Here is a 25,239-nt window from a genome sequence, read left to right on the forward strand (position 1 = left end):
TAATTTGGACCTTCAAAATGGTATATTTCACATTAGTAAATTAGGTAATCTTATTGATCTTTGCATTATAGAGGAATATAGACATCTATTCAATGAATAAAAATTTATATTTCTAAAGTCCTTAAAAATGGTATTTTGTATATATCAGTTCACTCATAACTTCTTAAATGTCTTATAATAGTTTCATAAGTTACAATTTTGGTTCACCTCATCAGTGTCCTAGGCCTGAGAAATACTGTGAAGTTTGGCTGCTGACCCCTTGTGGTTAGAAATGATAATTACATACAACACAGGCACAGGTCTTTTGTTGGAGGAAACAGTCAGAAACCAAAGCTTCCAGGGTTCAAGCAGAGTTCCTGGTTGTAAGCAATCAAAACAGCCCAGCTGCTTTAACAGTAAATTGCTGTCCCGTGAGGACAATGATGTCACTTAACAGTAACTATGTACATCAGGTTCTGAGTGTCTCCCAGGCTAGCTGATTCTGGACACTGGAATTTCTTTCACCACTAGCAGCAACACCTCTTTGAATCCCAACATTCCAATCTAAAATCTAGAATAGGATACATCTAATTGGCCAGGCTGATGTCCACCTCATCCCTTCAGCTGAAAGGAAGGCTAGCAAAACATTTGGACATCTTGACTTACTTAGTGAAATCTGGCCTCTGCCACCCACTGACACAGGCTCAATGCAGAATTCACTACAGAGGAAGAGACTCCATGTCCTTAGCATTTAGTCAAAGGACACATGTCTACTATCAACCCTGATATCTCTGTGCTAGGCATAACCACAATGCATTTTCATCCTTTTTTTTTTTTTGTAGAAGAATGCAAAGTTTTTGTTGTTCAACACTTTGATGAGTTCTTTAAAAAATAATCCTTATGTAGTTGTTTTATAAACAGATAACTAAGAAGGAAACTTGAGAAGACAGTTGCTCTTCTTCCCCTCTCTTACCATCCAAGGTGCTGCCTCTCATGTCCATTTACATTGAGTTTAACGTCTCTGGAGCATTTCTTGTCTTTCTTCCTATCTGCTCCCTATCCCCAGGGTGAAGTACTTGCTCTAACAAATTAACAATAACATGTTCTACTTGTTCAAATATTACAATTTTTCATTGCCTTATCTTTCATGCGATGTGATTATTAGTCAAGCATTTTCAACTTCCCAGGCTTCAATTCCTCATTTGTAACATGCAAATGCAATTATAAACCTTACATAGTTGTTACAAGACTTAATGAGATACTATTTGTGAAGCACTTAAGCCCAGTGCCTGAGATTCTGTGGGCTTTCCAAAATGATGTAAAATATTATTTTACATTTTTTGGGGGTCATGACTTCCTGGAAGGCAAGAGATACATCTCATCCATTTTTTTTTTAAACTACAGTGTCTGCTGCTTCATGAATGTTTGTTAAATTGCATTGTTTGTTGCTGAACAGAAGCCTGGTCACTATATTAGTTTCTATATTTGAATTTATTTATGGTTATCTTCAAGACTTTTATTCTGGGGAATGATATTGGCCAAATTATTTTGTTATATTGTATACATGTATGAATATGTAACAAAGAATCCCACCATTATGTATAATGTATTAATAAAATATATAAAACGCCTTAAATAAAAGTGTGCTTTAAAAAATATAAAAATATAATAATAATGTGAGTTCATTATTTGAGTCTTTTTATCAAAATAATCACTACAGAAAATTAAATCTCTCCACAGGCCTTCTGGAGTACATTAAAGCAGAAGATAGCATAAGTGTTTATCTTAACATGAAACTATTATTTGAAGGACAATTAAGGCTTTGTGTTGTTCAGTCAATACATCTGACAACATGGGTACTCATATTTTTTATTCTGAAGTCTATCTCTTCTCTAAAACCTGCCCGACTCCCAATTTATCAAAGGAAACCTTTTATAGCTGCTTGGAATGCTCCAACAGATCAGTGTTTGATAAAGTATAATTTAAGACTGAATTTGAAAATGTTTCAGGTGATCGGAAGCCCACTGGCCAAGGCCAGGGGTCAAAATGTCACCATATTTTATGTCAACAGATTGGGATATTATCCATGGTATACATCACAGGGAGTCCCCATTAACGGGGGTCTCCCTCAGAACATAAGCTTGCAAGTGCATCTGGAAAAAGCTGACCAAGACATTAATTATTACATCCCAGCTGAAGACTTCAGTGGACTTGCTGTTATAGACTGGGAATATTGGCGACCCCAGTGGGACCGAAACTGGAACACAAAAGATGTCTACAGACAGAAATCAAGAAAGCTTGTTTCTGATACACAAGGGAATGTATCAGCTACTGATATTGAATATTTAGCCAAAGTGACCTTTGAAGAGAGTGCAAAAGCTTTCATGAAGGAAACCATCAAATTGGGAATTAAGAGTCGACCCAAGGGCCTTTGGGGTTATTACTTATATCCCGACTGCCACAATTATAATGTTTATGCCCCAAACTACACCGGGTCATGCCCAGAAGAGGAAGTCCTGAGGAACAATGAACTCTCCTGGCTTTGGAATAGCAGTGCTGCTTTATATCCTTCTATTGGTGTCAGGAAATCCTTTGGAGACAATGGAAATATTTTGCGCTTCTCACAATTTCGAGTGCACGAATCCATGAGGGTCTCCACCATGACATCCCATGATTATGCTCTGCCTGTATTTGTCTACACGAGACTGGGGTACAGAGATGAACCTTTGTTTTTTCTTTCTAAGGTAAGAAATTCCTTGCCCGAAGGTAGGGAATTTTCTCCTCATCTTTAAAAGAAACATTTCTTTAATAATTATGAGAACACCTCACTAATGGGCTGTAAGAGCATCATTCTTCCTGGTCTATTGACTCACTTGGACTTTTCATTTATGCAAGCTGAATTTTGATGATCTTATCTATTATTATTCTTTTAGTGTATTTAGTATGGCAGGAAGCTGCTATGCTTCCTGAGAGCTGGCTTTGATTGTACTCCAAAAATTACTGAGATGGTTGGTGGAGAATAGTTCTGAAAATTGGAGAGGGTGTTTTAAAGTGGAGGAGTTTGCTCATGCACGTACAAGTGGAATGAAAGACATTCCTGCTTCTGTCCTCATCATTGCAAATATCAAGAGAAGAAAAAAGCATTTTCTTTTAAAGGCATAATACCAGCTTTAATAAAAGGTATAAGGGAGGGACAACAACGTCAATGTATTTAATGCTTCTAAACTGTACATTTTAAGTGACTAATAGTAAATGTCAGGTTATGAATTTCTATCACAATTTAATTGCTTCTTTAATTTTAAAAAGGTATGAAGGAATTGCAGATCTGCTAAATGTAGGGGAGTCTACAGATTTAGCCATCTGGGTTACTGTTGCCTTTAAAACCACAACTAATAGAAAGTTGGTAGAGTGCGTGGGTTTCTAAATTCAATATTTAAATCACTAGTAGATTTAAATATTGAATTTAGAAACCTCAGTTAAAACTTAACAGAAGTTTTATTCTGTTTCCCATACATACCATGGGGGTAATGTTTAAAACAGGTAGACTTTTGCCCAGACTTTCTATCCCCTTACAACTCCAGTTATTTAAACAGAAACATCTAGGAAAAGTAGTGAAATTTCTTATCTTTGGATTTGAATAATTATGTGCAAACATTCCACATTGAAAAAACTTGGGACTTGTTCAGGACTGCCAATTTGTGATGCAGTGATGTTTTGATATATCTTACCAGAGGCACTTCTTTTTTTCTCCAGTATTAAAAATTCCAGCTTACTGGCCTGTGTTAAAATATAAACATCTCCTCGGTGTTAGGCATCCTAAGGAGGAGGCTCAGGAAACACCCTGTGTGGGCTTGACCCTGACCTGTGGTTATCTGTGGAGTATATATCAGTAAACTATATTCATCAGAAGGAGAAATGGTGCATAGGTGTGAAATATGAAAAAAAATGCTATGCCTCTGGCACTACTCATGAAATGAGGAAAGAAAATGTTTCCATTGTGAACTAATATTCATGCTACCCAGAAGCTCAGGAAGCTGAGGCAGGAGGATTGAGAGTTCAAAGCCAGCCTCAGTAACTTATTGAGGGCCTAAGCAACTCAGTGAGACCCTGTCTTTAAATAAAATATAAAAAAGGGCTAGGGATGTGGCTCAGTGGTAAAGCTGTAAATCACCCCTGGGTTCAATCCCTGGTATCAAAAAAATTAAAAAAAAATAAAAAGAATGATAAGAGTTTAGTCCTGTTTGAAAGGTTTAAAAAAGTTATCTCAATTTTTAGAAAGTAATCTTGACTCTAGCATTGAAAGCTCAATAGAATCTTCTGTGAAGCTTTTCAATGTTTAGTTCCAGCAAGTTCCTTTCTTTAGTGATAATAAATTTACTTTTGGAAGAAACAATAAACATTAAAGTACAAAGTGTTCCTTTCAAAAACATAGTTTAGACTACTTGTACATTCTGCACATTCTGCCAGCCTTAGGTAAACTTCTTTCTTTAGTAGCAATAACTTCAGAAATGCTGCTGCTTTCTTTCACAGGAAAGAAGAAATAGCAGTTTGGGTCTCATCTCATTCTGCACTCTCTTCTGTTCTGAAAGGCAGGCTATTTTCCAAGTATTTTAAACCATAAGCATACCCACCTTTGTACTCTAGCCACCATAAAAATCTGCCCACAAAATTTTAAAAATCTGAAATTCATTTGTATCAAACCCCAAATGACCATTAAGTGCTCCCATTTCTGACTTTCCTATAGATGTGGGCTTTTTAGAACACACACACACACACACACACACACACACACACACACACACACACTCACACACACACATACAGGTAAGGTTAGAAACAGGATTTACCAGTAAGTAGCAAATCTCTTCATCTTTCTGAACCTCAGTGCCTCAGTGTCTTAATGTCAAAAACAGGACAGTATCTCCTACCCTATTTGCCTAGCATAAGTGCAATGGAAATCAAATGCAAAAGAGTATATGGAAAATTGAAGCACTACAGAAATACATATCATTTTTTAACAGGCATCAAAGCCTTAAACTTAACCATGGGATATCTGAGGGAACAGCTTGAGGGAATAACAGTATCACCTTGTTTCCCGCAGAAGTTTACCTGCTCTACCTAAAAATAAATGCAACCTTTATATTAACTGATGGTGCAGTTTACAAAAATAGTGACAGGAATTTCTTTGGCTATAGGTTTAAAGATGATTATCCCTGAAATTAATTAGTGTTTCTTTGTTAATGGGAACTCATTAGTAAGGCTCCAGCTCCCCACAGTGGGCACTTACTTACATGCATTCTGGTAAGCTTCAGAGACTGAAACCCTCTGGAGTCCTCTGGGTGTCCCTACCTTACATTTCTGAAGCTTTGATTTGAGCCCAAGAATCAAGGGGAGGGGCAAGGCAGCCCTGTGCCACACTGGGACCCAGGAGGTTCATTTTGACTACCTGGGTTTTGTTCTTTTACTTCTCCTTTCATGTGACAACATAGTATAGCTCATGCACTTAGGTGGTCCCTCCAAAGGCATTTTTTTTTTCTGTGACTTTCCTAGCAGGGTAGTGCTCTTGCTTTACTGACTTCAGAGCACAGCTGCTCTGTGATTTATTTAGCATCCTGCTCTCTGCCAGTGACAGTGCAATAATTTGGTAAGAAATTCTCAGTAATATCTGCTGTCTTCTGCTTATCTTGGTCAATGTGTGCTTGAACACGTTGCTATTTGTAATCAGTCTCAATAAACTGTTTCTGATAATGACCCTCCCGAAGGACACATTGAGAAGAAACCAACATCAACTCAGATGGCATGGCTGTCATCACACACAGCCATCATTTCCATATGGATCAATAACCTATAAATACAAAATGTTTGACGACAGTGCTTTTACGTGAAGGAAGGCTGTGGAAACATCTGCCCCTCTGATCACACCATGTGATTATCACCCTGCATGCTCAGGGATGTTTCTGTGTGAGTAGAGTAAGAAGTTCTGCTAACTTGTGTCTGCTAGAACCAAGCAGATGACACGGGCCCTGCAAAGTCTGTGGTCTGGGTGCTGCATGGCTGGCTTCCCTCTGCTCCTCTTCACCGGATCACTGACAGTTTTCAAAATCCTTGCTGATGGGTAGGCTGTGAAATGTCAGGGAGAATCATCTCTCAAGTATTGGTATCATAATAGACTGGTCAAAGCAAAATAAAATTTAAAGGTTTTGTTTTTGTTTTCCACCAAATGACCATTTTCTATCATTTAATCAGTGGAAATTCATCTTTGGAGTAAAAGATCAATGTTTGGTATTCTAAAGAATAGGAGAATGTATTATAATTTAATAAAGTAAGAAAACTACTACATATATTCAATTCTTTTATCCCACCTCCTCAAATACTCTAGATCCACTTAAACAATAATCTTTCAAGATGACAAAAATCAACATTTCTCTTGCTAAAATTTTGTTTTTATCTCTCTTAAATATACTTGGAAAAATCCTGGTGACTGCCATTGCTACATGAGTCATAAATCAAGCCCAATAAGTCAAATACTTTGAAATTAAACATAGATAATTTCAGGGCCCAGATGCAAAGGATGGACAAAATCAAAATCCAGGATCCTTAACACTGTTCCTTTCTCTGTTTTTAGAATTGAGATTTAAATCCATCTGAGTCACTATGGAGGTAAATTTCCACAGGGGCAAAATGGAGAACAGAACTTGCTAAGAGAATTATATTCAAAGAAGGAAAACTTTGGACTCTGTATCATATACATATAGCTAGTTTGTGGGTATATGTCCCTAATCAACTTCAAATAAACAACTCTTGATGACTATTTACAGTCTAAATATCCACAAAATAATATCCTGCTACAAAAATGTTTTAAAAAATGTTTATATGCTATTTCATATGATTATAGAGTATGATTTTGAGCATGTGTGATTATAGCTAATAACACTATGTTTATTCCTTTTAGTGATTTTGAATGTGGTTCATTCCACATTTGTGTTACTCAAATTTGTGAAGAATACTTTCTACAGAGTTTATGGGTTCAGTCCCAGCTCTGTTATATTGATCACAGCTTCTAATCCTCATCCCTGATGGGTTGCTTTACATTCAAATTAATAATGAACTCTACTCTCTTCAATCTAGCAAGATCTAATTAGTACCATAGGAGAAAGTGCTGCCTTGGGAGCTGCAGGCATTGTGATTTGGGGAGACATGAATTTAACCTCATCTGAGGTAAGTAAGTACCTTGAGGGTATATATTAAGAATTTGTTCTGTTTTCCTATAGAGCTTGTTCTGACCAAAGCTCTTATGATCCCCAGGATAAACCTGTTTTAGAATAAAAGTCCAAATTAGTATCTGGTACATAATTAGGGCTCAGTAAATATTATTAGCTTTTGTAAAGATAGTAATCATGACACTGACATTTGTTGAATATTTGCTATATTCTAAGGGTATAACTAAGGGATTTGTGTTTTGATTGGTTTGGGGTTTGCCCACTTACTGGTCACCTGAGGCACTGCATATCATCTTCCTTTATAGATGAGAAGGTGAGAGAAAACTGAACTAGTTAACAGCTAGTTAGACTAATTAGTGGTGGGGCTGACATTAATTGCAGTTAGTTTGATGCTGGAGGCCTTGCTTTTAGCCACATGAAACACTATCCTATTTTGGGATGTTGAAACAGATGGTAACTTTTAAATCTCCACATTGAAGTTATTTTTTCTCTATAGTGAAATCAGCTGAAAATTAATAGTACTTAAAATAAGATATAAATGTCTTCTCAAATTTCTCCCAGGTGAGATACTATTTACTCCAAGAAATCTTTCTAGGTTTCCCTAATCCCCATTAATTGCAATCTCTTCTGTATTTCCAGATGTTGTTTGTTTATATCTCTATAGAATAATACATGTTGCCTAGAATTATAATACTAATTGATTTTTTTTTTGCAATTTCATGATGATCTGATATTATTCTTAGAATTTTACTGGCTAAATTTGTTGCTAGTGAGACATGGTAGATGAAACTGTTTATAACTGTGTCCCTCCATGAGAATTAGATACAAACTGAATGCTCAATTCCTGACTTTTCTGGCTTGATACTTCCACTCTAGCCCCCATGTGGCTCCTGAGAAGGGCTTCATCAGGAAATTGTGTGCACCACTCAGGTGGCCTCTGTTTAGAACACATAATAGGAACCACAGGCACACGAATTACCTAGGCAGTCTCACAGGCACTCCTGTGTTTGAGTTGTGCATAGAAGCATAGAACCCAGAACAATCAATGCCAAAGCTTAATTAACAGGAAAATCCAGAATGTTCTACAATAATTCAGCGGAGCTCTAGTGATGGAGTTTAGAATCTCAATCACATAGAAAGGAACCACATACCTGAAGACAGCAGCTGGGTATGATTTCTAATTTGGGTTTGTTCCTTTTCTTTTGGCAGCCATTAACTTGGGAGCTAGAAGGAGAGAAAAAGGGTGTTAATTGGAGGAAGGCAAGATCCCCTTGTACTCTGGGGTCCATTTTCAAGTTCAGTTGCTTTGCTCAACTAGAGCATATTCTTCATCTTCTGTCCCTTAGACCTATCCCCTTTCTGATCCGAGCCCCCAGTGGCCAGGAGCCTAGGAGTCCACCAGTTGGAACCATGCCACCAGGTCAAGTCCACAGAGGTGCCTTATGGGTCTCGAAGCTCTAATCCTATCAGTACTGGGAGACACACTAAAATCCATTTGTTTCTACATTCCCAGGGCAACTGTACAAAGGTGAAGCAGTTTGTGAGTTCTGATTTAGGGAGCTACATAGTCAACGTGACCAGAGCGGCCGAAGTGTGCAGCCTTCACCTCTGCAGGAGTAACGGGAGGTGTATAAGGAAGACATGGAAAGCTCCGGATTACCTCCACTTGAACCCTGCAAGTTACCACATAGAGGCCTCTGAGGATGGGGAATTTACTGTGAAGGGAAAAGCATCTGATACGGACCTGACAGTGCTGGCAGAGAAATTTTCCTGTCATTGTTATCAGGGATACCAAGGGGCTGATTGCAGAGAAATGAAGGAGGCTGATGGCTGCTCTGGGGTTTCCCCTTTTCCTGGCTGGCTAATAACACTATGTTTACTCCTTTTAGCAGGTTATCAAAGCATTCAGCTGTGAAGTAATTGAGCTTAAGGGGAATTGTGTGGCCTCTAGAGTAAACCCTTAGGGAAGAAATGAAACCGATGACAATTTTTTTCTTTCATAATTTCCTTTAAGAGCTATTTTAAGCAGACATTATGTATGTCCCTTAAGAAAAATAGAAACATATTATTTTATTTGTGCCTGATTTAGTTGGAAACCAGATCCAAGAGTACAAATCGGTGCCCTCCTCTCCTTAATACTTAAATCGTATTTAAATTAAAGCTAATATATTCTAGACTTTTCATGAATGTATGTACATGAAAGCATGCATATAAATATTAAATTATTGATTTCAAAGACTGTTTTTCTAGCTAGCAATTTATTTAAGGATAGATCACTAAGTAATCATCTGATTCAACTCAGGGGTCACCACCTCAAGGCATGACCTAGTCAACTGATCCATCAAAGAAGATCAAATGCAGAATTTCCATTCCAGCCTCCAGTCCACCCTAGGCTTCTGCTTCCCACCTAGACTTATGGAGTTACAGAATCACTCTTGAGATGGATTCTCCTGGGAAGGTGGGAACTGAGGCAAGGGGAGTTGCCCTCAGCTCATTGCAAAGGTTATCTATTCAATCTGGTGCCTCTCTCCCTCATGGGAGTCCTTCTCTCACAGATCCTGACAGTCAGAATACTGTGAAAGACTTTGGAAAAATATTCTTGCTTGCCTAGACTGGTGATGCTATAGATTCAAAAGTCGAAGCTGTGTGAATAAAAATGCATTTGGTAACTTTTTCAAGCAAAAATCATTATTAAAAAGAGATTTAATAAATGACATTTAAGGGACCCAGAAGTGCTGTTGAAATGAAGGTATGTGAAAATATTAAAATACTTTTTCTTGGCATGCTTTCATCTCCCAATATATATGAGTTCGGAGTAGGGGATTTAGAGTCTTTTTGAATCTAATTGGAATCATGGCTTCACTACCTATCTGGTTATATGATTTCGGGAAAGTTATTTATGTTCCCATTTTTTTTATCTGAAATTTGGAAATATAATTCCTACCTTGGTAAGTTTTTCTGAAGAGTGAATGCAATAATACATCCCTTGCATGCTTGGACTTTTAGCTGTTAGTACATGTTGCTGATTCACAAGGATCTCTTGATTGACAAAGTAATGGAAAAGCTCAGAATAAAACAGAGTCTTGAACAATTTCCTGTTTCTGATTCTGTGTTCTGTTTATAATCACTTGTGATTTGTGTTGTGCTTGTGGGAGACACCCTCAATGTCTTCAGGATTTCCTTTCCTGAAGAGAATCTAATGGGAAGATAAACTTTTTGAGATTTCACTAGTCACCTCATGAGAAAAGACTTTCCAGGTCACTCCTACATCACTTATTCATTAATTCACCAATTTCTTCACTAATCAATTTATTGAGCATAGCCATTTTCTAGGCTTTGGCATACATCCTTGGATAAAACAGACAAGGGTCCTTGCCTGCTTTTAACTTACATTCTAGCTGAGTCAGACTGACATTAATTACACAGGTAAGTGATTTATATCCTATGTTAGAAGGGGGTGCGATCTATGAGAAAGAAAATACAGCAGAGAGCAAAGTGGCAGTGGGTGGAATTCCCACGTGTTGGTCCTCATCAAGGAGAAAGTTAGCCCAGAGGATACTTGGGGGAAGGATGTTTCTGGGAGATGAGACAGCCTGTGCAAATTTGGTATGGGCCTGGTGTATTCAAGAAAGACCACTGAGGCCACCAGGACTGGAGTATTTCCCTTCACCATCAATTTCCCTTTGCTTGTTTTTTGGTCCATTGCACTATTGCCATCTGACACAGAATATATTACATATGTGTTTATTTTCTGTTTTTGCTAGGCCTGGCGTGGTGGTGCATGCCTGTAATCCCAGTGGCTGGGGAGGCAGAGGCAGGAGGATTGCCAGTTCAAAGCCAGCCTCAGCATCTTAGTGAGGCCCTAAGCACCTCAGCAAGACTCTATCTCAAAATAAAATTTAAAAATGTGGCCTAGTGGTTGAGCACCCTGGGTTTAATCTCTGGTAGCAAAACAAGACAAAACAAAACAAACTTATGAAATATTTTCTGTTTTTGCTCACTAGAATGTAAACTAGGAAAGTGAGCTTCATTGTGTCCACTGCTAGAACACTATTTGCTATTGCTTGGCTGCCTGGCACATATTCAGTGTTTAGGAAGCATTGATAAGTGGAGCAATCAATGCAGAAACCTGAATCAGTGGAATCTATAAATGTACAATGATTTTAAAAGAATTCCCTGTACTGCACATCAATAGTGAGTTATTGTCATTCTTAAGCATTACTGTTTTACTCCTATTCTAGCACATAAACTACAAAATCAGTCTAACAAGCCTGTGAAAAGTTCAGACTTGGAGAGAATAAGTCACATGGCAAACTCAGGCAACTAGTACAGAGCCCAATCTGGAATCCCAGTTGCTAAGTTTTCCTTCCATTATAACTTTGTATTCCTTGTCATGTAATTAAATCCAAAACATTTGTTTGGTTTCAACTATGAATTTAATGCATTTTAATTTTTCTTAATTTAGGCCACTCCTACTGGTTATGTTCAATCCATTTCTGGATCTTTCAGCTGTAGGTTCTCTGTGGATTTAATGTGGTTCACTGCTTCTGGATAGGAAACCCACCTTTAAGGCTGCTTCATGACCTTAGCTTCTTAAGAGCATTCTAACTTCCCTTTATGGAAACAACAAGGTATTCACTCAGTCTCTCCACTCCTTTTGTTTTTTTAAAATATATATATATCTATATATATATATATATACATATATATATATATGTATATATATATATATAGATATATATATATATATATAGATAGATATCTTTTGTCTTTTTATGCATGTTTAATGACATAAACTAGGAAACAGTATAAAAATCAACACATAAAAAACCCTATTTCAAATGTTAGGTATTATCAAGTGCTTTGAATATTGGTCCTCATCAAAGCTGTGATATTATCTTTATTTGGAAATATAAAAAATTACATATGACTCAAGATGAGTGGAATCACCTACATAATATCATACAGGAGTACCCAGTTCTTGAATCTTTTCTTTTGAAACTTAAACTAGTTATCTTTCTATCATATCTCAGCATAAAATGTAAAGGATGTATTTGTACTCATTCAATCCTTTAACCAAATTACAAAGAAATATGAACCACAAATACACTGTATTATCAGGTATTCAGGATTTTTTTTTCCTTTGGAAGAAAAATTCTTAAATTAACCAATCTACTGGCAATGTATATCCATTTGATATACTCTAAATATAATTTACTGATAATGTAAAGCAGGTATCTTAGAAAGATGACCAGTTCCAGTCCTAGGACTTTAAATGTATATGATGAATTGAAATATCATTATAATATAAGGTAAGATCACAACCAGTGATCATAAGGATTATATGAAAAGTACTCAGGAATCAACTTAAAGAGTCTCCCACTGCCAAAGGTAAAGAAATTTGAAGACACCTAAAGAAATAATTGCAATGGGACGATATAGTCCTATTCTTAGAAGATCCAAAATGCTCCACCAGAAGACTTCTAGAGATGATAACAAATTCAGTGAAGTGTAAGGGAATGAAATCGACATTAAAAAAAAAATCAATAGCTTTTCTATACTCAAAACAAATCTAATAAAAAAGAAATCAGGAGAACAATTCTGTTTACAATAACCTTTAAAAAATGAAAAATATAACAACCTAGGAATAAATCTAACAAAAGAAGTGAAAGACCTCTAAAACAAAAATTACAGAATAATGAAAACAGAAATTAAAAAAAGACCCTAGAAGATGGAAAGACTATCCATGTTCATGAATAGTCAGAATTAATATCATTAAAATGACAATATTATCCAAAGTGAAAACTCTATTGGTATTTTGGTGATCTCAACCAAAATACCAATGGCATTTTTTAATAGAGCTAGGAAAAAACAGTCCTAAAATTCATACAGAAAAATAAAAAGACTCAGAATATCCAAAGCAATCATAAACAAAAAAGTAATAATACTGGGTTTATCAGAGTACCCATTTCAATGTATGCTACAGAGCTCTAGTAACAAAAACTGCATGGCACTGGCATAATAGACACAGACCAAAGAACCAGATTAGAAAACACAGAGACAAACCCACATAGATACAGTTTTCTGATACCTGACAAAGGCACCAAAAACACATGTTGAAGAAAAGATAGCCCTCTTAACAAATGCTGCTGGGAAAACTGGATATTTTTATGTAGAAAATAAAAGTAGATCCCTATCTCTTACCCCATGAAAGTCAAGTCAAAATAGATCACAGACCTAGAAATCAAATCAGAAACTTTATAATTGTTACCTAGGGATAGCACTCCAACACATAGATGCAGGCACATAGATCCAACACAAAAATCTCAACAAGACTCTTATGGCTTAAGAAATAATACCAATAATTAATAAATTAGATGATATCAATGTTAACCCTTCTTTATAGGAAAGGACATAATTAATAACAAGAAGAGAGCCTGCAGACAGAGAGAAAATTTGCCAGCTACTCTTCTAACAGAGGATTAATATCTGGAATATATGAAGAACTAAAAGCAAAACAAAACAAAACCCTTAACACCAAAAAACAAAAAATCAAATCAGTAAATTGACCAAAGAACTAAATAGACATTTGAGAAGGAAGGAAGAATTTCAAATGGCCAACATCTTTAGCAATCAGGGAAATGAAAATCAAACCTAGACTGAGATGTATTCTCACTCCAGTTAGGAGGACAATCATCAATAACACAAATAATAATAAATGCTGGCATGGGTGTGGAGAAAAAGGAACACTTATACATTGTTGGTGGAATTGCAAATTAGTTCAACCACTATGAAAATCAGTATAGTGATTCCTCAAAAGACTAGGAATGGAATCACCATATGACCCAGCTATACCACTCCTCAGACTTTATACAAAAGAATTAAAGTCAGCATACTACAGCTGTATATACATTCTTCTTTATGGCAGTGCAATTCATGATAGCCAAATTATGGAACCAGTTTAGGTGTCCACCAACAGATGAGTAGATAAAGAAAATGTGGTACATAGACATCATTTTAGTCAGCTTTGCATCACTGGACCAAAAGACCTAACAAGAAGAATTTAAAGGAGGAAAAGTTTATTTTGGTTCATGATTTCAGTGGTTTGGTCAGTGACCATGGGGCCACTGACTCAATGGCTCTGGGCCCAAGATGAGGCAGAACAACATAGTGGAAAGGCATGACTAAGGAAAGCAGCTCAGGATGTGACAGGCAGAGGTGGGTGGGAGAGAGAGAGAGAGAGAGAGAGAGAGAGAGAGAGAGAGAGAGAGAGAGAGAGAGAGATCAGCTAACCAGGGACAAAATATAAACCTCAAAGTTATATCCCTAATAAACCTACCTCCTCAAGCCACATCTCACCTCCCTATAGTTACCATCCAGTTAATGTATATCAGTGGATTAATCCACTGATAATGTCATAACATCTCTTAATCCAATCATTTTGCCTCTGAACATTCTTGCATTGTCTCCCACACATGAGTTTTTTTATGGTTACCTCAAATCCAAACCATAGCATACACAACAGAGTTTTATTTGTTCTTGAATTAGAACAAAATTATGCGATTTGCAGGAAAACATATGGGACGAGGAAGCACCATGTTAATTGAAATGAGCCAGACTTAGAAGGTCAAGGGTTGTATATTTTCCCTCACATGTGAAGACTAAAAAGGAAAAAGGAAAAATAGGGACCTCATAAAAATAGAAGGGAGGCCAGAAGAGTAGAGGAACAGGATCTAGGTGAGGTAGGAGGAGAGAGAAAAAAAAAAGAGGTACTGGGGATGATATTGATAAAATTATGTTACATGTATGTAACAATATGTCACAATGAATCCCACCATTATGTATAATCATAGTGCACCAACAAAAATGGGAAGAAAGAAAGAAAGAAATATCTACAGAGTTGAAATATATCAGGTATATTTAAGATTATATTATTTTAAAAAAACTTGAAAAAATTAAAAGTTATAGAAATTTTGTATGTGAACTGGACACACTGTTCCCTTCTGAGGGCCCAGGTGCCATCATTTATTTTCTTCTAGTATCACTTTCTGCAAACTTAAAATGGGGGTTTGACCTCTGTGACTGGAAAGTAAAAGCTCTTTGGTTATCATTGGGACTACTTATTGCCTTCTGCCCCCACTAAAATACCTAGTATCGTGATTCCTTTGATGAATCAGCTTGACTGAGTCACGGGATGCATATAATTTGGTTAAACATTATTCTGGATGCATCTGCAGGGGTGTTTCTGGATGAGATTGACATTTGAATGGTAGGATTGACATTTGAATGTCCTTCCTAATATGGATAGGCCTCATCCAATCTGTTAAAGGCCTGAGTATAAAAAAAAGGGCAGAGTAAGGGAGAATTCAACTGTCTTTGTCCTGGGACATTGATTTTCTCCTGCCTTCAGATTTGGACTCAGACTAGAACTATATCAATAAATCTCCTGGTTCTCAGACCTTTAGACGCAGAATGGGATGATTACCATCAGCTCTCTTGGGTCTCTACCTTGTTGCCTGCAGCTCTTAGGGCTTCTCTGTCTCAATAATTGTGAACACTTAATTATAGTATGTCAATCTCAGTCTATCTTACAAATGTGTCCCCTATTGGTTCCATTTTTCTATAGAATGGAAACTAATATATTGAGAAAAGCTCTCAAATATATTGTTACTTCCAAAAGACAAGCATTAGCAAGGATGCAGAGAAACTGGAACCCTTACTCACTGTTGATGGAAATAAGAAATGGTGTAGCTACTATAGAAAACAGCATGGAAGTTTCTTAAATATTAAAAAAGGATTATCTTACTACCCAGCAGTATTACTTTGGGATATTCATTCAAAATAGTCGAAATCAGAGGGCTGGGGCATAGCTCAGTAGTACAACAATTGCTCAGCATGCTCAAGGCCCTGGATTTGGTCTGTAGCAACACACACACACACACACACGCACACACACACACACACACACACAATTGAAATAAAAATCTTAAAGAGATACTAGCCCTCCCATGTTTAGTGAAGCACTATTTATAACAGACAATATGTTGAAATGCCAGAAAGATTTATCAACAGACAAATGGATAAAGTATATAGTGAATGTTGTATTTCTAATGTATTACTTGTTACATTGCACCTAAGAACAACAGGGTGCTAGGTCCCTCCACTAAAGAACCAAAAATTTTCTAATTTTAATTTGTGTGTATTCTTGCCATTTATACAGTTAAGAAATTTATCTTTACTTCCTTTTCTACTTAAGAAGGGAACAAGATAGGAAAAAATTATCTTTTTTTTTGCCACCACTGTATCCTGCACAAAGGGCACGTTCTCATATCTGTATTATCCCAGTCACTGAAACTTCCTCAAGGGTGGCGACTGTCTTGTTCACTCCTATCCTCCAAGGCCAAGCTCAGATTAGGTGCACAGAAGTTGTTTTAAAAATGTTTGTTGGATAAAACAGAACATAATGATTCAGTTATTATTATTATTATCCATGATGCAAAAAAAAAAAAAAAACACTTGGAGAGTTGTCACAATGTTGACACAACACTCCTGGGCCTACGACACGACCTACATTCATAAAGATCTCTAATTCACTATATTATGAATTTATACAAAAACATGCACATTAAAATAAATAATAAGAAAAGAAGAAGTACTGGGAAGAGCAGTAATTGGAGTTCTGGTCCATATCTTGAATAGTAGCAGTAGAAACGACTAGATTGTCCTCAGGAGTCATGAGAATCATAACAAGATGTTAATCTTTCTTTCTTTCCTCTTTTCCCTCCTCTATCCACCCTACCTTCATTATTTCTCCACTCCTTCCAGTTAAATTGCATTTCTGTTCCATATTTTGGCCTCCCAAATTAAACATGATGACTGTTTTTATTGTATGAAATTTATTTAGATTTACAAGCATAAATCTTTTGCTTTTTATTTTCTCATTCTACCTTTTTCCTTTTATATATCAAAATGTCTTTCTAGCTTATTTTTCCTTTTTTTAAAAAATATTTTTAGTTGTTAATGGACCTTTATTTTATTTATTTGTATGTGGTGCTGAGAATCGAACCCAGTACCTCATGCATGCTAGGCAAGCACTTTACCACTGAGCCACAACCCCAGCCCACCCCCCTTTTATTTGTTTTTGTTTTTGTTACTGAGGATTGAACCCACAGTCCCTTTACCACTAAACTACACCTCCATTTCTTTTCATTTTTTATTTTGAAGTAGGGTCTTGCTAAATTGCTGAGGCTGGCCTGAAACTTGTGAAACCCAGCTTCAGCCTGCTGGGTTGCTGGGATTACAGGCATGCACCATTACACTTGACACTTTCCTTCTTACGGAAGGTCATCTTTTAGAGTTCCATTACAACAATACATTTTTAGAGCATTTTCATCAACCCCTAAAAACCCTTGGGCCCATTAGTGGTTAGTATGCATTTTCTCATATCCCTCAAAAATTTTATAGAAATACTAAGCTACTGTGTCTCTGCAGATTTGCCTATTCTTGATATTTCATACAAATAAAGTCAGAAAATATGTGACTTTCTTTAACTTGCTTCTTTCACTTAGCATAATGTCTTCGGATTTCACTCATTTTTGTACCATATATTTATACTTAATTTCTTTTTATTGGGTTATTTTTATTTTTTGGCCACGATTTTGTTTTCTTTTTGAGATGGGATCTCAGTATGTTTCTTAGGCTGTTCTCAACCACCTAGATTCAAATGATTCTTCTGGCTCAGCCTTTGTAGTAACTGAGACTACAGGTAGACAGATATACTAATGTACCTGGCTTATCTTTTATTAATAATGCTACAAGCATTTGTGTGTGCGTGTGTGCGTGTGTGTGTATGTGTGTATATTTGTGTCTGAATGTGTGTTATATTACATACCTAGAAATAGAATTGCTAGGTCATACATAATTTTATGTTTAACTGTTTTTCAGAGTAGTTTCACCATATTGCATTCCTCTATGTATGAAAGTTTGGATTTCTCCTCATTCTCACCAACAGCAGTTATTATATTACTAGTTATTTCATTATAGATATCCTAGTGGGTACGAAATGGCACTTAATTTGGTTTTTATTTGCATTTCCTTAATCACTATTAATGTTGAGCATCTTTTCAAGTGTGTTATGGGTAGAATTGCCCACCTTCATTCATGTATTATGTCCTAACCCTCAGTACCTCAAAATGCAGCTGTTTCTGGAGATGAGTTCTCTAAAAAGGTAGTTATAGTTAAATGATGTCATCAACTTGGCCCTAATTCAATATGACCAGTGTCCATATAAGCAGTGGAGATTAAGACACAGACATTCTCAGTGGGAAGGCCATGTGAATATAGAAGGAGAAGATGGGCATCTATAAGATAAGGACAGAGTCACTCAGGAGAAACCAATGCTGTCATCATCTTGGACTTCTAGCCCCCACAATGGTGAGGAAACAAACTTTGTTGTTTGATTCACTTAATATGTAATAGTTTGTTATGGTAGCCCTAGAAAACTAATACAGTGAGGTTTTCTTTACCATTTGTGTATATCTTTTTTTTTTTTTTTTAAAAAAAAAACCTGTCTATTTATATTCTTTGCTTATTTTAAGTTTCTTTTAAAACTTTTGTGTTGCAAGCATTATTTATGTATTCTAAATAAAAGTCCCTTATCAAATATATGATTTGCAAAATTTTTCCCCCATTCTCTGGGCTTTCTTTTTGCTTTCTTTATGATATGCTTTGGAGCACAAAAGTTTTAAATTATCAACTTTCAACTTACCTAATCCTTTAATTTAATTCAGCATTTTTTCTTTCCTTTTGCTTTTTTTTTCCTTGTGCTTTTACTGATGTCCTCTAGAGAGCATCTGCATTCGTGCCATCTGTGAGATATAGATGCTGCTTGGAGAGCCACTTTGGTTTCCTTTGAGAGCCCCAAGGTTTGTGAGAATTATGAGGATTGGATGAGAGATTGCTAAAGGTCTCAGTTCCACTGTAACAGCATCTAGATAGGCTAAGGTTTATCTTTTGAAGTCAGCAGTGATATTAATATGTGCCCTCAAAAAATCCTGTCAAGAGTATTTTTTTGCTTTTTGAACTCACACTTCCTAGTTCAGTCTGAGTCAGTCTTCTGGGGCAAAGGATTGTAGATTTCCCCATCTTTCCTGTAAAACCAGCATTGCATTAAAGCATGTTTTATCTAAAATCTAATAGCTTTGTAGCACAAGGGTCTTTGAGAATATCTAGTTATCATCATATTACCCTACATAGTTATCCTGAGCCAGTGTTTTCTGAATGCTAAATATTGTGCTCGTTCTGTACAATACTACACATAGTATTCTGTGAAGCACCACAGAGTCTTGCAAAACTACAAGTCGACTATGGAAATACTCAAATTTTAAATGTTAGCATTCTTGTTAATATGTCTATGATTTCAAGTTTTTAACTCTAATCAAAGGTGGTATCAATAATTTTTTGTATGTTTACCAAGATAAAAAGGATTTCTTAAGTTGTATAAGACAACTTATCCCTCAATCAAGTTACTGTGGTAGGTCAAGCGCGCAAGCTTTTTTGTTTCTGTTTTTTAATTTTTTTCCAACTAAAAAGAATATGAACAAGAAAAGGATGGTTCTGAAACTTTTCTTTAGGCCCAGAATTTCACAAAATAGTTCTGGTTGAATGTTAGTGTATATATAAATATTTCAATGTATATTTCTCTATTTCATTTTGGGTATATTTTACTCTTAACAATGAGTTAACTCTTGTCATCTATGAAGAATGATCATGCATAAACAAAATACTAAAAAATCTAAAGTCAAGAACTTCCTTAGAAATATTCTTTTAAAAGAATGAAACCAAAAAGATTAAGGGATTTCTCAAGTTTACAAATACAGTTATTATTGGAACTAAGATGCTAGTTCTGGTCTCTTGATTACTAGTCCAGTGTTTTCCAGAATGTATCTAAGTCTGCAAAGAAAGCAGGTGGTGTACAAATGCAAAAAATACTAAATGAAATTAACTAAAATGAATTTAAGCTAGTAAAATTGGGGTGAAATAATAACATTCCAAAATGTGGAAAAGACTCATTATGACATTTAAAAATTAGTGTAAATTGAAAATGTATAATTATGTATATTTATGGTGTACAAAGTGATGTTACAACTTACAAATACAATGAAGTCAAACTAATTAACATAGCCATACTTTTCGTGGTGAAATCATTTGAAATTTACATTCAATGATTTTGAAATTTAAAATAAACTATTATTCACTTTATTTATTAGCTGTTCAATAGAATAAGAAAAGCTTATTACTCCTGAATGAGACTTTATGTCCTTTGATCACCAGTTCCCCATATTCCTCACCCCCTTTGGTCTCTGTAACCACCCCTCTACTCTCTGCTTCTATGAGTTTCTTAGATTCCCAGTATAAATGAGAACATGAGTTATTAGTCTTTCTATTCCTGGCTTATTTCACTTGGCATAATGTTCTCCGATTCTACCCATGGTATCACAAATGATAGCATTCTATTCTTTTTTAAGGCTGAATAGTTTGCCATTAGGTAAATAGATCACATTTTCTTTATCCACTTACCAGTTGGTGGACATTAGGTTAGTTCCATGATCTGATTATTATTTACAGTCCTTCAATGAACATGAGAGTGCAGACATCTGTCCAACAAAATCATTTCAAATCATTTGGACAAGTAACCAGAAATGGGAATAATGGATCATACGGTAATTGTATTTTGAATTTTTTTAAGGAATCGCCATGCCATACAGTTTTCCATAATGAATGTACTCACTTACACTCTTACCAACAGTGTATAAACTTTTCTTTTCCTCCACATCTTTGTCAACACTTGTTGTCTTTTGTCTTTAATAATACCCATTCTGATAAGTGAGAGGTGATATTTCATTTTGGTTTTAATTTGAATGTTCTTAAGAATTAACTTCATTGAGCAATTTTTATGTATTTGTTGGCAAATTTTTTGTCTTTTTTCAGATATGTCTGGGTACAGTGTTGCACACTTGTAATCACAGGGATTTGGGAGTCTGAGGCAGTAGAATCACAAGTTTGAGGCAGCCTGGGTAACTTAGCAAGAGTCTGTCTTGAAATTAAAAAAAAAAAAAAAAGAGTTTAGGGTGTAACTTACTGGCAGAGTGAGTGCCCTTGGGTTCAATTCCCCATACCAAGAAAGAAAGGGGAAAAAAATAAAGATAGATAGAAATGTCTATAGAGGTTCCCTGTAAATTTGTTAGTGGGTTGTTTTCTTGCTATCATGCTGTTTGATTTTTCCTTATGTATTTTGGTATTAACCTTTTTTAAATGTGTAACTTGTAAATATTTTCTTCCAGTCTTCAATTTGTCTCTTTAAAGTCTTAATTGTTTCCTCTGTAGCACAGAAGCTTTTAAATTTGGTTTTATAGCATTTTTCTATTTTCTTTTTGTTGCCTGTGCTTTGGGAGTCATATTAAAACAGTCATTGCCCAGAATTATATTGTATAGCTTTCCTCTTTTCTCCTACCAGTTTTACAGTTTCACGTCTTAAGTTTAAGTCTTTAATCCACTTTGAGTTGAATGGTGTACATTGTATGAGATCAGGGTATAATTTCACTCTTCTGTATGTGGTTATCCTGTTTTCCCAACACCATTTATTGAAAAATTTTTTTCCCATTGTGTATTCTTTACACTTTTGCCAAAGCTCAACTGACCACACATGAGTGGGCTCATTTCTAGACTGTTTTTAAACTAATTAATCCATTAGTTAATATGTTCATTTTTCATGCCAGTGGCTTTTTTAATAACTATAGCCATGTAGGATACTTTGAAATCTGTATGATGCCTCCAGTTTTGTTCCTTTTGCTCACCATCGTCTTGGGTGTTTGGGATGCTTTGTGTTCCCCTATGAATTAACTATTTCTATAAAAGACAATATTGCAATTTTGATAGAGATTGTATTAAATAGGTAGAAAACTTTGGGTAGTATGGAATATTTAACAATATTAATTCTCCTACAAACGTGGAATGTCGTTCCACCTATTTGTGTCTTTCTCAGTTTATTTCATCAGAATTTTAATTTTTTTTAATGTACAGTTCTTTCACTTCCTTGGCTATATTTATTCCTAAGTATTTTTTGTAGTTATTATAAATGGGATTGTTGATGTGATTTCTTTTTCAGTTATTTCATTATTAATGTTTAGAAACTCTATTGATTGCATGTTAATTTCATATTCTACAAATTTGCATTATTTATTTATTCTTACAGCTCTTCAATGGAGTCTTGAGAGTGCTCTATACATAAGGTTATATTAACAATATACTTAATATTTTATTTATTCTTACAGCTCTTCAATGGAGTCTTGAGAGTGCTCTATACATAAGGTTATATTAACAATATACTTAATATTTTCCTATATGGATGCCTTTTATTTCTTTGTCTAATTGCTTTGGCAAAGACTTCTAATATTTATTGAATAGAAATGATTACAGTAGTCCTTGTCTTATTCCAGATCTTAGGAAAGTCTTTCCACTTTCCCCATTAAATATAATGTTAGTTGAGGGCTTATCATATGACCTATACTATGGTGGCATACATTTCTACTATTCCTAATTTGGTGACAATTTTTATCATGAAAGGATGCTGAATTTGGTCAAATGCTTTTTTTTTTTGTATCTGAATGAGACAATCTATTGTGTTTACATCAAACATCACATAACTGGACTTGGACATATTAAAACATACTTGCATACCCAGGGTGAATCCCAATTAATTATGATGAATTATATTTTTAATGTATTGTAGAATTCAGTTTGCTAGTATTTTCTTAGGAATTTTTGCATACATGTTTATCAAGAATATTGGCCTGTAATTTCTTTTTTATATAAAGTATTTGTCTGGTTTGGGTGTCATGATAATTCTGGCATCCTAGAATGAATTTGGAAGTATTCCTCCTTCTTTGATTTTTTTTTTTGGAAGAGTTTTGGAAAGATTGATGTTAATTATTCATTAAATGTTTGCTAGAAGTTGTCGGTATAGCTATTAGGTTCTGAAGGATTTCTTTGATGGGGCACTTTTTACTATTTATCCAACGTCCTTATGCATTAGTCTCTTCGGATTTTCTATTTTTTTCATAACTCAGTCTTGGTAGGTTGCATGTCTGAGAAGTTTCCTATTTCTCCTAGGTTATCCAACTTGTTAGTTCCAACTAGAATGACTGAAGAAGTGCAATATAGTCTCATAAAATAGAACCCTTTTTAAGATAAAATAGTTCCTGCTGCTGCTGCTGTAGATGACTGTACAGGAGACTCCTATAGATCTCCCAGAAACCTTACGAAATTTGAAGAGTTGCCTAAAGGTCATTACCACAGAGTAGGAGCTCAAATTGGTATTATCTGTACCTGCTCCCTGCCCTATTGACTTGTGTTGTCCTAAGATGCTTCAGGTCAGCAAAATCTTGAAACCAGACCCACTGGTAAAGTAGGTCCCAACCTGGAGGTAGCAGTCACTACATATCTCTATTCTGTCTTCATTTCACCATACTCACATGGGTGACTATAACACCATAGCCCTGGCTGCTCAGAACATAGACATGAGATAAAAGCTGAGTCTCCTGCTTCCAAAACCTACACAGCTCCACGGAAGAGCTTGACCCACAAAGAGGGGATTTGACACATAGGTAACTGCCTGCACTTGCCAGGGCTTGACCCTAGAGCCAGACAAGTATTGACTCTGTTGCCCCAGAGAGTCTACCACACAGCTGGCCAATCATCAATGTCCATGCACACTTGACTGTGGCCTGATATCCAGCCAGAAAGCAGCCCACAGTGAATCTATGAGAAGGTTGGATGACCCATAATACTTGTGTATGTGTGAATCTAACTTGTAAGGCCTTCAGGTAGGGGCCTCAACCCCCAATGAGTCCACCACACAGTTGACTGACCCATCATGCAACTAGGTACCTGTGTTCAGCCTGATAGTCCATGAGAGGGTGGTGCCAGCAACCTAGGCCCCCAGTGGAATTTCAGGATAACAGCCGAAGAAACTGAGTCTACCTATAATCAAAACTAGCACATGAAACCCAACTGACTCCTTCACACTCATTTGCAGGAAGAAAACCACTTCCTATGGGGGGGGGAACCTCCATAAAACTGGAAAAAGTAACTGTTGTACTATATACATGGATGTATCAACATAGAAACACAAGAAACATGAAAATAAAAACAGAGTTTGAGATGAAACTAGATTCTTCACTTCTGTTGGTAGGTGGAGACTGTAAACTGCAGGCCTCTGCAGCAAAGAAAGTCTGTTTTAGGACATGCCCACCTGAGTCACTTCTGAGGGTCAGAGTTGGCAAAGCCTGATTCTTCTCCACTACCATTGAGTAGTGTGTTGCAACTGTCAGGTTCCAGCTCTAAATGGTGGACTATGCCCTTCAGTGTTGCAATAGATCCCCATCAGTTCACTGCCAACTTTTTCCAGGTTCTTGTCTCAAGAATCTGAAGACTGAAATTCACTGGACAATGGAAGCAAGGATGAAAGGAGTATGATTTATTCAAGTCTGAAGAATAGAAACGGAACTCTTTTAAGGCAAGAGGGGATCCAATAGGGGTTGCTGCCTGAGTGTGCTAATCTAGGGGTTTATATAGCATTTGAGTCAATGCTATTGGTCTAAATATATGCTAATCAGGGCTTGGAAAAGTATGTTATTGGGTATAAATTGCTGGAGTCTGAACTTCATTCAGGTCTGCCCTGTTTCCATTTTCTTGCAATTGATTGGGAAGTGGGAGGTTGAAGTCTTCTACTCATGAGTGCTCCAGTGTTCTGGCTCTGGTGCTGTGTGCAGCAGGCTTTCTCACTGGGCCCAAGCTAGGATGCCACGGTGTGACAGGTTGGCATGCCCTGCCTTCCCTCAGACCTGGCTTGCTCTGCCTGAGGCCCACACTGGTGTAGTAGCAGCCCACAATGCTGGGGCCTGTGCTCACTGCCCATGCTTCAGCCTGCCTAGGCTACCACTCCAGGAAAAGAGCTTGGCTTCACAAAGGTTATAGCAAC

The 25,239-nt window shown here is 36.3% G+C and overlaps 1 protein-coding gene across 1 annotated transcript; it reads left to right on the forward strand.

Moving 5' to 3' along the window:
* Positions 1-1,769: 1,769 nt before the first annotated feature.
* LOC113182726 (hyaluronidase-4) lies at positions 1,770-9,114 on the forward strand. The gene is made up of 3 exons (XM_026388742.2): positions 1,770-2,723; positions 7,108-7,197; positions 8,713-9,114. Exons 1-3 carry the CDS (start codon positions 1,770-1,772, stop codon positions 9,112-9,114), a joined length of 1,446 nt encoding a protein of 481 aa, XP_026244527.2.
* The last annotated feature ends 16,125 nt before the right edge of the window (positions 9,115-25,239 follow it).

This window comes from Urocitellus parryii, chromosome 3 (assembly GCF_045843805.1).
Source record: "Urocitellus parryii isolate mUroPar1 chromosome 3, mUroPar1.hap1, whole genome shotgun sequence".
Taxonomy (NCBI): Eukaryota; Metazoa; Chordata; class Mammalia; order Rodentia; family Sciuridae; genus Urocitellus; species Urocitellus parryii.